Source organism: Orycteropus afer, unplaced genomic scaffold (genome assembly GCF_000298275.1).
Source record: "Orycteropus afer afer isolate SDZICR_OR568_19922 unplaced genomic scaffold, OryAfe1.0 scaffold00075, whole genome shotgun sequence".
Lineage (NCBI taxonomy): Eukaryota > Metazoa > Chordata > Mammalia > Tubulidentata > Orycteropodidae > Orycteropus > Orycteropus afer.
In genome coordinates, this window is record NW_006921662.1 from 10,104,000 (window position 1) to 10,115,943 (window position 11,944).

The 11,944-nt window shown below is 39.1% G+C and overlaps 1 protein-coding gene across 1 annotated transcript in view; it reads right to left on the bottom strand.

The window, feature by feature from the left end:
- Positions 1-966: 966 nt before the first annotated feature.
- KDM5B (lysine demethylase 5B) overlaps positions 967-11,944 on the bottom strand; it is a 140,335-nt gene continuing 129,357 nt past the window's right edge. The window contains exons 21-27 of the mRNA XM_007941142.2: positions 10,883-11,062; positions 10,135-10,293; positions 6,838-7,323; positions 4,065-4,176; positions 3,269-3,423; positions 1,625-1,945; positions 967-1,104 (exon numbers count right to left, since the gene is read on the bottom strand). Coding sequence (XP_007939333.1) covers positions 967-1,104; positions 1,625-1,945; positions 3,269-3,423; positions 4,065-4,176; positions 6,838-7,323; positions 10,135-10,293; positions 10,883-11,062 — 1,551 coding nt within the window. The remainder of the gene's footprint in view (positions 1,105-1,624; positions 1,946-3,268; positions 3,424-4,064; positions 4,177-6,837; positions 7,324-10,134; positions 10,294-10,882; positions 11,063-11,944) is intronic.

Genomic DNA, 11,944 nt, shown 5'->3' on the forward strand with positions numbered 1-11,944 from the left:
CTAGCATCCATGGCTACTGCAGCCTGGCTGGGCAGAGGCAAAAGCAAGCAATCCTCTCTGGCTCTGAGAAGCCTAAAAGGTAGAGAGGGGCAGAAGCAGCTGTAGTCTAATGGCTCTAAATAACCAGCATTTAATGTTATATTATGACCAAGGATTTATTCCACAATATAAACCGCAACATTTGATACAAGCTACCAAAAAATAGGGGAGGGAGGAAGGGGGCAGGAAGAAAGCCAAAATACAGCTGTGGCAATTACTTACAGAGCAGTCTCTTTTCTACATCACTAGTCCATCAGTGACACTAGAAACTAGACATTTGCGTTCTGTACATCAACCAAATGCTAAAGCACCAACACACTGTTCGGAAGTTTGTTTTGTTTCGTTTTAATTCCAGCCACTGAAACCAGACATGGAAGTTATTGCTCAGATAAATAAACCTAGTCTACTGGGGGTGGGGGAAGAAAGTGGATAAAGAAAGAAAGAAACAAAAACCCCAAAAGTGAAAAACTCAAGTTCCCCAATGTGGTAACAGAGTAAACAAGAGAGAGAGATTCCTCAAATGAGGATTTACTGGAATTTCTGGTGCCCTTCTGGACACTGAAACCAAGTTGGACTCTTAAAAGCCGGTAAATCCCACTCAAAGGTAAGATTTTAATGCTGTAACATGAAAAGGTGCAAGCTTCAATGCCTTCCAAATTGGTGGAAACCCCTGCAAAAAAAGTCAGCATTTCAAATCTCAACAACCACAAACAGCTCTTAAGGAAAAAAATACAAAAAGTGTCAAAAATTTTTTTAGTTGTTTTTTCTTTTTTTCAAAGAGTTCTGGAAAAATGATCCCATAAGGAATAGAAATAGCACCGTTTACAGGCTGGTTTGAATACCAGTCCTGTAGCTTTGCTGAGAAACTGAAGAAATCTTCTTGGTTGGAGTCCTGAATTAAGGAGAAGGGATTTGTTTTTGTGATTTTTACTTTCGGCTTGGTGCGTCCTTCACAGTACAGCGCACACAGATGTAGTCTTCTTTCTCTGCCATCTCTGGAGAAACACCAACACAGACCTGATGAAACCACTGATTGCAGCTGCCATCACACTGGACCCAGTCCACCTGGTTACAAAGAGTAGGGAGATGGGGTTTTCAGAGGAAAAAATGCGATTCGAAATTGGGCAGGCCAGCCTCAAGATATTCAGGCCGTTTACCACTAACGGCCACTGTCCCACCACTGGGACAATAGTTATGCCAAACGAGTGTGGCTGGCCCACCAGCCAAAGCAACCAAGTCAAAGCCATTCTTCAAGTCGTGACTGCTTTGGGGTTAAGACAGCGTCGCCCTGTGATAAGCAAAAGGGCATTACATCAGCATCCCTCCCACCTTCTTAGCGCCGGGACGGTGAAAGCTGGAGGAGCAAGAAAAGGAAAAAGGGAAAAACAAGAGTTTCTTCAAGAAAAGGGAGGAGACCCAGGAACGATGGTAAGAGCAGAGATATCAGTGGGGGAGGGCTGAGCAATCCATTCAGATCAGCTCAAAGCAGATAAGCAGAAGAGAAAGACCCAGCGAGATGAGGTCTAGCTTACAGGGTTTCTGAGTTAAGGGAAAGCACGTCCTCTATGGCCCAAACCTCACTGACCTCATCTCCTTCTGGTTGCAGGCAGCTCACAGCTGGACAGATGGCATCTTCATCTTCAGAGTCCTCCTGTTCAGAATAGGATGTGTCTGAGGGCAGGGAATGAGTTTCAGCAGAACGGGCTAATTCATAGCTATGCTCTCTCTCTAATTTGAAATTGTTCATGTTCTTCGGGTGGCTCAGTTTGATTTTCTTCTTTTTGGGGGTCCGCATTTTTTTAATTCGATCCCACCGCTCGCTGGATAGGTCCTCTCTTTCCAGGCGTCTCTTCAGTTTTCTCTCAAGACTGTTGATTCCTTCTCGCTTCCCTCGGCAGCAATCATTCTGGGTAGAAGATGGGCAAGTTCAATTTTAGTGTATATAGCTAGCTTATACTAAAACTAATGAACCTAAAGAAAACATGTGTATTAGAAGCCAGATGATCTCCTAATCAATACTGAAAAATAAAGCACCCCATATATTTCCATTCAGTGTTAATGCTACTAATGGAACCCTACAAAAAGGGCTATTAAAAGACACTTCAATATAGCCAACCAACACCAGGAGATGCAGAAATGCCCACAAAGATCTTTCCACCAAATTCTTGAGTAAGTGATTGACTACTACATAGTTTCTACCTAAGTGCTTATGTTTATCCTTTGACCTATACGGTCCCTAAGGGACCTCACTACTGTCTTCCTTTTTAAAGGATATACACCTACCCCTAACAGGTGTGCATTAATTGAAGACAATTAATAATGCTATACTAGTTGGGACTATAATGAAAAACAGAATTCTAAACGTCTGTATCAGACTTCATGTGTCTTCAGTGAGATCTTTCCCTAACAGGACCTCCGATTTTCTTAATAGTTCTTCTTTCCTGACTGCATTCTCAAGGGGCCTTAAATTTTATAGGTCAGTTCACCAGAAGAAAGACATAGCAGCCTCCTTAACTATGCAAAAAAAAAAAAAAAAAAAAATGGAACATTATATAGTATCCTTCAAGTAAGTGAATACTCAAAATGGGGTTTCCTCAGTCTAGTTATTCAGCTGTCTTAAGTAGGTTTAGAAGGGTAAAATAAGATATTTGTCTAATGTTGGATCCAGGAATATACCTATTTTTTTTTTTAAGACTTTATCTCAAAAGGCCTTCTCAGCTATGATTGTATTTTCATCTTGTGGCACAGTGGTTAAGGCATTTGGCTGCTAACAAAAGATCAGCGCTTCTAACCCACCAGATGCTTCACAGGAAAAAAATGAGGCAGTTGCTTCTGTAAAGATGTACAGGCTTAGAAACCCTATGGGGAGGTTCTACTCTGTCCTGTAGAATATGAGTTGGAATTGACTCAATGGCAGTGGGTTTTCATAATATCCTATCAAAAAGAAGAAAAGTCATGCTTCTAGCTTCTACTATATAGTAAAAGTAAAGAGAAACAGCTTGGTAAAAAGACAAGGAGGAAAACTCATGCAGCAACTTAAAGACAGGTCCAAAAGCCAGGTTGTAAGCCCAGGCTCCAGCACATGATGTCCAGCATCTAGCTTCACTGCCACCCTCATGGAAAGGCTGTGAGGGTGGTAAGTTTCCATCTTTTTCAGGACTGTTTCCATCCCATTATTTAGATGGAATGAAATTATAAGCATCTCATGCCCAGTCTCAGAGACACTTACTTTCTCATTGCTGGGTCTGATTGGTGAACTCTGGTCAGTTTGTTGAGCAGGGCTTGGCTTTGCAAGTAATGTCTGGTAAAGTTCCTGAATTTCAGGAAGGGATACCTGGAGCAACTGGGCCTCCATCAACAGTTCATTCACTTCTGAACTAATGCCTGTTAAAATACAAGACCAAATCATAATGACGTATTATTAACGACAATCCAATCTCCTCCTCACTTACTCACTGTTAACAAAGAAGATATAGCCCATCTGTCTGAATGGATTTTAATAAAAAGCACAAAAACAAGTTGATAGCTAGGGCATGGGCAATCTAAATGGATCAAGTAGCTATGATAATACTAGACAAAAACTGTGAAAATGTGACAAAGAACAGAAGAACTCCAGTTGCAGCTTTAGGCAGAATTCATGTAGCAGTCATTTATACTTAAGTATTAGGGGAAAAAGAAGGCCGAGTTCCAACATGGGTTATCTTAAAGATCTTACACAAGTCTCCCAGTAATGAAGCAACAAAGGAGCCCATGATTTATCATCTGACATAAATAAATGCTTGGTATTTAATTATCAATTGTCACAAGGATTAACCCTTTCACTCTTGAAAGCTAGGGATAAGCCTTCCTCTCCATTTAAAATCTTCAAATATGACCCTTCCTCAATCTTACAAAAAATACAGTAACTCATATCCTACACTGAAGGATAAACTCCTCCTCTTTTATGGTCCTTAATCACCTCTAACAAAACCTAATTCAAGATCACATGTTACTATCCAGCCCTTGAAATAAATAAAAATACAAACCATGGAGGGGGATACAACTTCTTCCAGTTGAGAAGGGGGAGTGTAAATACGAGGTCCTACTGTCCCAGTCATCAGGTAAGGAAAAAGATGTTGTGCCAGTAGGTTGAGATACCTAATGGAAAGAAGTATTTTGTAGTAAGGCTTTTTCAGGATTAAGAATATTCCCACCAATCCAATTAAAAAAGCTTGAGTTACCAGGCAGGCAACCAGGAAAGAGAAACATCTAAGTTTTCTAAAGTGAACAGAATCTCCTGGCATCTTACCTCAAAGCCCAAACCAAACCCTTTGCTGACAAGTGGACTCCAACTCATAGCAACACTCTATAACAGCTCAGAACTGCCCCCATAGGGTTTTCAAGACTATAATCTCTATGGAAAGAGACTGCCACATCTTTCTCCCACAGAGCTGGCTGTGGGTTCTAAATGGCAATCTTTCAGTTCATAGCTGAGTGTTTTAACAACTGCCCCAGCAGGGCTCCTTCTTGGCCAAATCAACTCATACTTTCCTGAAGACCAAGCCTTTACTCTTTCTGGTTTTACTTGGACTGATTTCAGAGAAGTGAAAGAGACCATTTTCTCTGTGTAACAAAGATCTTATAACCTTTTAATTTCTACATAATTCTCCATACGTGGTGAACACAGACACACACCCCTTTAAGTAAACCAACTAAGAAATTATTCACACCTATCTCCCTACCTTCAACAATGCTTATTAATAAGGCAAGAGAGGAACTCCCCTTTTACCACCAATTAGCCACTAATAGTGTATCTTTACCTTTCCTAATAAAGGTAAACGCCTAACACATCCATGGTAAAAAAAAAATGTCTCAATTCTAGGTTGCCCAAATAGCATAACTCACTCATCTATTCAACAAGTATTTAATTAACCACGTGCTATGCACCAGGCAGTATATTTCAGAAGCCTGGAAAGAAGAAGAAGAAGAAGAAGAAGAAAAAAAAAAAGAAACAAATATGACAGTCTAATTTTTTGTCTTTATCTCTGATCTGTTGAACATTTAACTCGTAATTCTTCTGTGTGTTTATACAATACAAAGGAGTTGAGATTATCTCTGACAGAGAAATCTGTGCTAGATTTGAAAGTCATCAGGCTGACCTCATTGTATTTTTCTGGTGTCTTCATACTCTTTTCCTGTAGCCATCTTCTACAGATGACAGACAACTCTGCTATCCCAGTGATGGCCAGATGAATCTGGCTTTTCGTAGAAAGACTGTGGATGTTATGAAACTCACATCTTTTCTCTGAAGCGTCACAACAATCAAACACCTCTAAAAGCTATTCTTCCTCAAAGGGTAGTAAGAGAGAGAAGACCAGAAGCACTTCCCTTTCTACTCAGTGTCTTAGGTGAGAGAAAACAGTAAAAAAAGCATTTTAATGAAGCAAGAATTTATGTGTGTGTGTACACACACACAATTTATATATATGCATACATGTTAACATACATATAGCTTAACACATATGAATGGAAAAGTTATCTACTATCCGAAAGTAGAGTGCTCCTATGAAACTTTTCATAAGCTAAAATGCCATAAAGCAAAGATGCAATTACCCTTATACAGGAAATTTTTTGAGCATTCCAAGACCCAAAAAATAACCTACTAAATCATACCAAATAACACATAAAACCTAAAATAACACTAAAAATAGTATTCAGAGGCACAGATCAAAGCTTTGGTGGCTTGCTGCTTAGTGCAGTTCCCAAGGAAGGAGCTTTGTCCATGCCACTCCTGCTGCTCAGAACACACATTGCCTCTTTAAACAGCTCACTGCAAATCAAACGCTAAATGAGAGTTTTATTTTTCGCCTTTTTCATGAAAGCAAAAATCATTTTCAAATTTCTATTAGTCACCGAAAACAGACACGAATTGTAGATCTTTCATAAAAGCAAAGCGCGTGTTACAGGCTAAAACTATGTCCCCCGAAAATATCTATCAACTTGGCTAGGCTGTGATTTTCAATATTATATAATTATCCTCCATTCTGTGTTCTGATGTAATTATTCTGTATGTTGTAAATCCCCACCTATATGATATTAATGAGTCAGGATTAGAGGCAATTATGTTAATGAAGCAGGATGCAATCTGTGAGATTAGGTTGTACCTTGACCCAATTTCTTCTGAGATATAAAAAGGGATTAAACAAACAGCAGAGATCAGAGGGACCTGACTACCAAGAAAGAAGAGCCTGTCCTTTGGACCCATGGTCCTTACACCTAATCTCCTTAGACCTAGGGGAAGACTGATGCCAAGACACATGGAGATCTCCAAGGAACGCCTGGCCCACAGATGCTGAAAGGATACAAGGACCTTCCTCCTAAACTGTGAGTCTTCAGAAAGAAAAAGCCTTTCCCTAGAGCACCCTGCATTTGGACTTCTACCTCCTAAACTGCAAGAGAATAAATTCTTCTTTGTCAAAGCCACCCACTAGTGGTACTTCTGTTATAGTAGTACTAGATAACTAACACATGGTATAAAGCAAACTTTCAAAACGCTGGAGATACCTGTACATAAAAAGTTGAGCATCTACTCTATAGTAATATAGCACCTGACAACTCCTGGCTATGAGGAGCAGAGGAAACTAAAGCAACATGGTAGATACACACATGATCTTTGAAATGGGAAGTTGTAATGTGAGTGCTGGTAACAGCAAAGTGATCACCAAGGCAACAGGGGAACGAAGAGTTACAGGTTTAAGAATAATGTACAGAGCTATTGATAAAGATTTTAGTAACCAGCAAAAAGAAATCCAGACTCACCTTGTTTGTCTCTGACACCTGTACTGCTGAGGCTTGCCACCTGCTATATAATAGTCCTGATCCCACTCGATCTTGCACAAATTTTAGATTCCCTGACGAAAGCAGTTGCTGGGCTCTATGTTGCCAGTTCACGGTTCTTTCAATCATGTATCGAAGTGCATCTCCCTCAGGAAGGCGAACTCGGATACGCTGCAGGGAGGCCAACAAGGGCAGAATTTTCTCTAATGGAGGTTTCTCTGACCTCCGACAATGGGGACAAAGCCAGACTTGGGGGCCTTGTGAAATACTGGGTACCATCACACAAGTGGTATGGAAAGCATCCCTGCAGAGTTCACATTGAATCATAGGGGCAGCTGGGGCCTTCTGACACAGGCAGACTTTCATCTCCACATCTTGAACAGGCGACAACAATTTCCCTTCATTGGCTAGTCTAAGAGACTGCAAGGCTTCCATTTCCCTTAGACGAGCTTCTCCAAGTGCTGCCATCTAAAAAGGAGTTACAAGTCAGGGACAATGTCACAGGAAACTCAGCCTTCCCTGAAAGCTCAAAAGTCCTAGCAGTTAAGAGAATATGTTCCAGAGTAGATTACCTGCCAGTACACAATGATATTCTATGTTTCTTTTTTGCCCCTGTTTCACACTAATCTGTGTGAACATGGGTAGTATACCCCACTATGGCTCAATTTCCTCACATAAAAATTAGAGATAATAGTGCCCAACTCAAAGAGCTATGATAATGAACAAATGAGAGATGTATAGCAGAATACAGAACAATACTGTCTGCCTGGCACATAGTAAACAATTTAATGTGAGTAATTACTTAATATTCACTACTTCTTGAAGGTCCAACGTCCCTGCACATTTATTCCCCAGAATTATTTACTTCTCTTGAAATATACAGGTATACCTTGGAGATATTGCGGGTTCAGCTCTAGATCACCATGATAAAGCAAGTCACACGAATTTTTTGGTTTCCCAGTGCATATAAAAGTTATGTTTACACTATACTGTAGTCCAGTAAGTGTACAACTGCATTACTTAAGTTTGAGATACCATGAGAATAACCAAAATGTGACACAGAGCTACAAAGTAATAAGCACATGAGGCTGGAAAAATGGCAGACTTGTTTAACATAGGGTTGCCACAAACTTTTGATCTGTAAAAAATGCATTATCTGAGAAGCTCAATAAAATGAAGTAGGTCTGTAGGTTTTTTGCATTCTACATGTACCAAGATCTGAGTTTCTTCATTTGTTGCTTAGTTTCCATTAGCTTTTGTGCCCTTCTAGAAAGGAACTTTCGATGGCAAAGTCTTTTAGAGCAGCTACTACACACAAGGATATTTTATGTCTCTTCTTACTCTCGTTCACTATTATGGCTCAATCTAGACAGAGCAACTGTAGATAAAGAATGAAATTGGACTATCCATGAAAAAATTAGTTTCACTTTACTAGACTTTCTTATATACACACACACAAGCTATAAAGTAAGATTACTAGTGCAAAGGCAAAAGCAAGTAATCTGCAATATTGCTTTTTTCCAGAAAATTGAAACATATTCAAATTGTAAAGTCACAAGCAAGTGAAATGTTCAGTTAACTTGTCTCAGTAAGTTGAAAACACACACACACATACACACAGAGAATCAAATTCACAGTAAAAAGCTAGTGATAATGAACACATTTCTGCACACTATTTACAAGCTGTTCATAAATAATTATTTTTTGCATAAACAGATTAAGCATCTGCCAAAATCAAGGCATCCAATACATAAACCAGCCTAGTCATTAAATTACAAATTATGTACCCATGAAGTAAAGGCAAAGTCCAAAGGTGACAAATTTAAATCATAATCCATGTCAGAGTTGGTCACTACCACCTTGAATTTAATGTCCAGTTTTATTGGCCACTTTCCCTAAGAAAAGTCCTTGATAGAAATAGATTTTTAAAATTGAGCTTTTCCCTTTAGAAATAAAAGCTACTGGCTGTGGTACCTACTCCTTTTCCAAATTCTATACCCAAGTCCTTAAAATGTTAATTGTTAACAGTTTAAACTACTCCCAATTATCACACTTGCTCACCATTATACCAGATGAGGACCCGAATGGTAAGACCAGAATGAATTCTCATTTTCTTCCTTTAAGATTACAGAACAAAATGTCTGAATGTGGGAATAGGGAAAAAAAAAACAAAAAAATCTAAAAGTAATCAAGTTACAAACCCTTAGTATGTTCCCCCTCAAAAAAAAAAAGTCCATTATTTGCTTTGAAATGAAGAGCAAACAACTGACCCTTCAGAGTTCTACCAAGATATCAACAAGAAATGTAGGTGTTTTTAAACCAGGCGTGCACAGATGTGCACAAAATAGAATCTGAGAAGAAGACTGTCACTTTCAATAAGTCTTCACAAAAAGAACTACAGACACAACAGCAAATCAAAGTAACACTTTAGAAACCAGAATAGTGCTCAGGCAGAATCTGACTAAAAGCTGACTAAATGGACTATATCCAAAGAAAGTCTGTGTCAAAATACATAAACAAACCGAGGTAAGCCCATGTCAATCACAAGAGAGGTCAGGCATCTAAAAAGAACAGACGGGAGAAAGTGCTCTGTCTCAAGGCTGACTCCATCCTAGTAGCAGCCGTAGCTATACTTCTGCTCTCGAGATGAGGAACACTTCATGCCATTGTTGTTGTTGTTATGTGCCGTCGAGTCAAACCCGACTCATAGCGACCCCTCCTTGGGTTTCCAAGGCAGTATCACTACGGAAGTAGGATTGCCCAACCTTCCTTCCGAGGAGTGGCTGGTGGGTTTGAACCTTCATGCCATTAAAAGTAGCTAAATCACACAGTTATTTTCTTTTATCCTAAAACCCAGATCACTACACAACAGTTAGATACTGGTTTTTCAGGTTCTTGATGATATCATCATTGCATCACCATGCTTACTAAATGCAGCTCTGGCTGAAATAAGCATCCAGTACACTTTTAAATACATTTCTTATTGTAAATTAGTAAGTTAACTGCAGTCTCCCGTATCAATGGACCTTGATCTCCTTAGTCACTTTTCCTGGATCAACCCAAGGGCACTGACAAGACAGGTTCTGAGCCTGCAAGACTGAAAGGCCTTCCCTCAATTTCCTGCACCTCTGTGAATCTTCTGTTCAAAACTTTTACATGTAACAATATCCAGAAATTGGACTACTTTTAAAGCTGTTCTTCTACTTGCCTTCCCAAATACACAGGAAAGGGCCAGAAACTTTCCAACAGAGAAAGGAGAAGAATAAACCAACAACGTACAGCTGAAGCAGTCTCTTTGCTCTCAGTTAAAGCTCTCTCAAGGTCACTCAGACTCTCTAATTTGGTGCTTCTCTTCTTCCCACTTGGCAGGGGCTCCTTTAATTTTCTCTGCTTCCTCTTCAACCCCAAAGGGCCAATATCACATCGAGGACACAGCACCTAATGCGAGACCAAAGCACAACCATTGACAAATGGATTTCAGATAAAGCATTAGAAAGTCCCAAAATATAACCATAAGCAGTGGAAAGGGTGATAAAAATCTTAATATCTAATATTTTCTTTGGAACATGCAGGCTTGAAGGCAAAAGATCTCCTCTATTTTAAAAACAACAATAAAAACTTACAAAAGATTGACTGATTCCAGATTCAACTAAAGTAAGAAATGTTACATATGCCAATTATCCAGTCACAATGCAACTAATTCCAGCTCCTCAGAAAACAGAAAAAAAATGTAGCTTAAGCACTTTATAAGAGGTGGGTGAGTTCATTTATCTAGCTTATAAATTTAGGTGGTGAAGCACAATCAAGGTTAAAAGTTCAATCTCAACAGATAAAGGAGTTTGATACAATGGGGAAAATGTGCTTCCTAAGACACTGAATGCTATCCTAAACATGCCCGGAAAGCATTTAAAAGGCTGCTTCACTAGATGCTTAAAAGAATCTCCTTGGCTGTACTGAAATAATGACTCACAGAACACAGATCAATCAGTGATATCACATCTGTTTGATGGACTGGTTGCAAACTTACCTCTAAGAGAGAATATGGTGAATTCTCTGTCAAGAATGTATTAGCAGCACATTCTTTCCAAGCCTGAACCTCAGCTACTAGTGACTCCAGTCTTGGTAAAGAATTCAGATGTACTGGGATAGATCGGCCTCGTGTAACAAGTTCTATAAGTGTGTCTAACACTGGCACACGTCCTCCAGCCTAATAAGTGGAGAAAATTAGAGCAACTTAGGGGAATAAAATCCTTTCACTATGTTAAGTAGGAAAAAGCACAATTCAGTCTAGGCCTACTTCATATTCTCAACAAATTAAATTCACACAAGTCAAAGAAACATAGTAGTTGACCAGTGGTGGTGATGGTGGGCTGATACTCAATCGTTCACTCAACAAATACTTATGCCAACATCAAGGATACAATTGTGGTTCCTTTATTCTGACAACTTATATATCCTTCTAAATTCATTTGTCATCTTGGTGTCTATAGATAATTTAGAAAAAATTAAACAGAAACGAAGATTTATAGGTAGCTCAAGACTTTCATACAATCATACATAACTAAAAGCAACACAATAGTATTTTATTCCAATCCACTCTCCAGTGATGTATTAAACCAACCTGTACACCCAGAATAAATTATTCAGGAAACTAAAATATGAATTCTGAAAACCCAGTGGGTCTCAAACTTTATGTATACAAGGATAATCTGGAAAGTTTGTTTAAACAGTTTTTGTGGGCCCTATCTCTAGACATTCTGATTTGGGAGGTAAAATCATGGTCCATAAATTTGCATTTCTATCAAGTCCCAGGTGATTCTGATGGTGCGCTAATGCTGCTTGCCTAAGGACCTTCACTGACAATCACTGATGACAGCCAAACTAGAAGAATAAAAGCATTAGATTATTTTGGTGTGGTGGGGGAGAAGAGGAGCATAGGCTTTGCTCTAATACAATAGTAAATTTTTTTTTTTTTTTTAATTTGGGTGAAGATTTACAAAGCAAATTCACTTTCCATACAGCAGTTCACATATACTTTGTCTCATGTCATTGACCACAGTTTACCACAATGCAACAGCTCCCCTCCTAT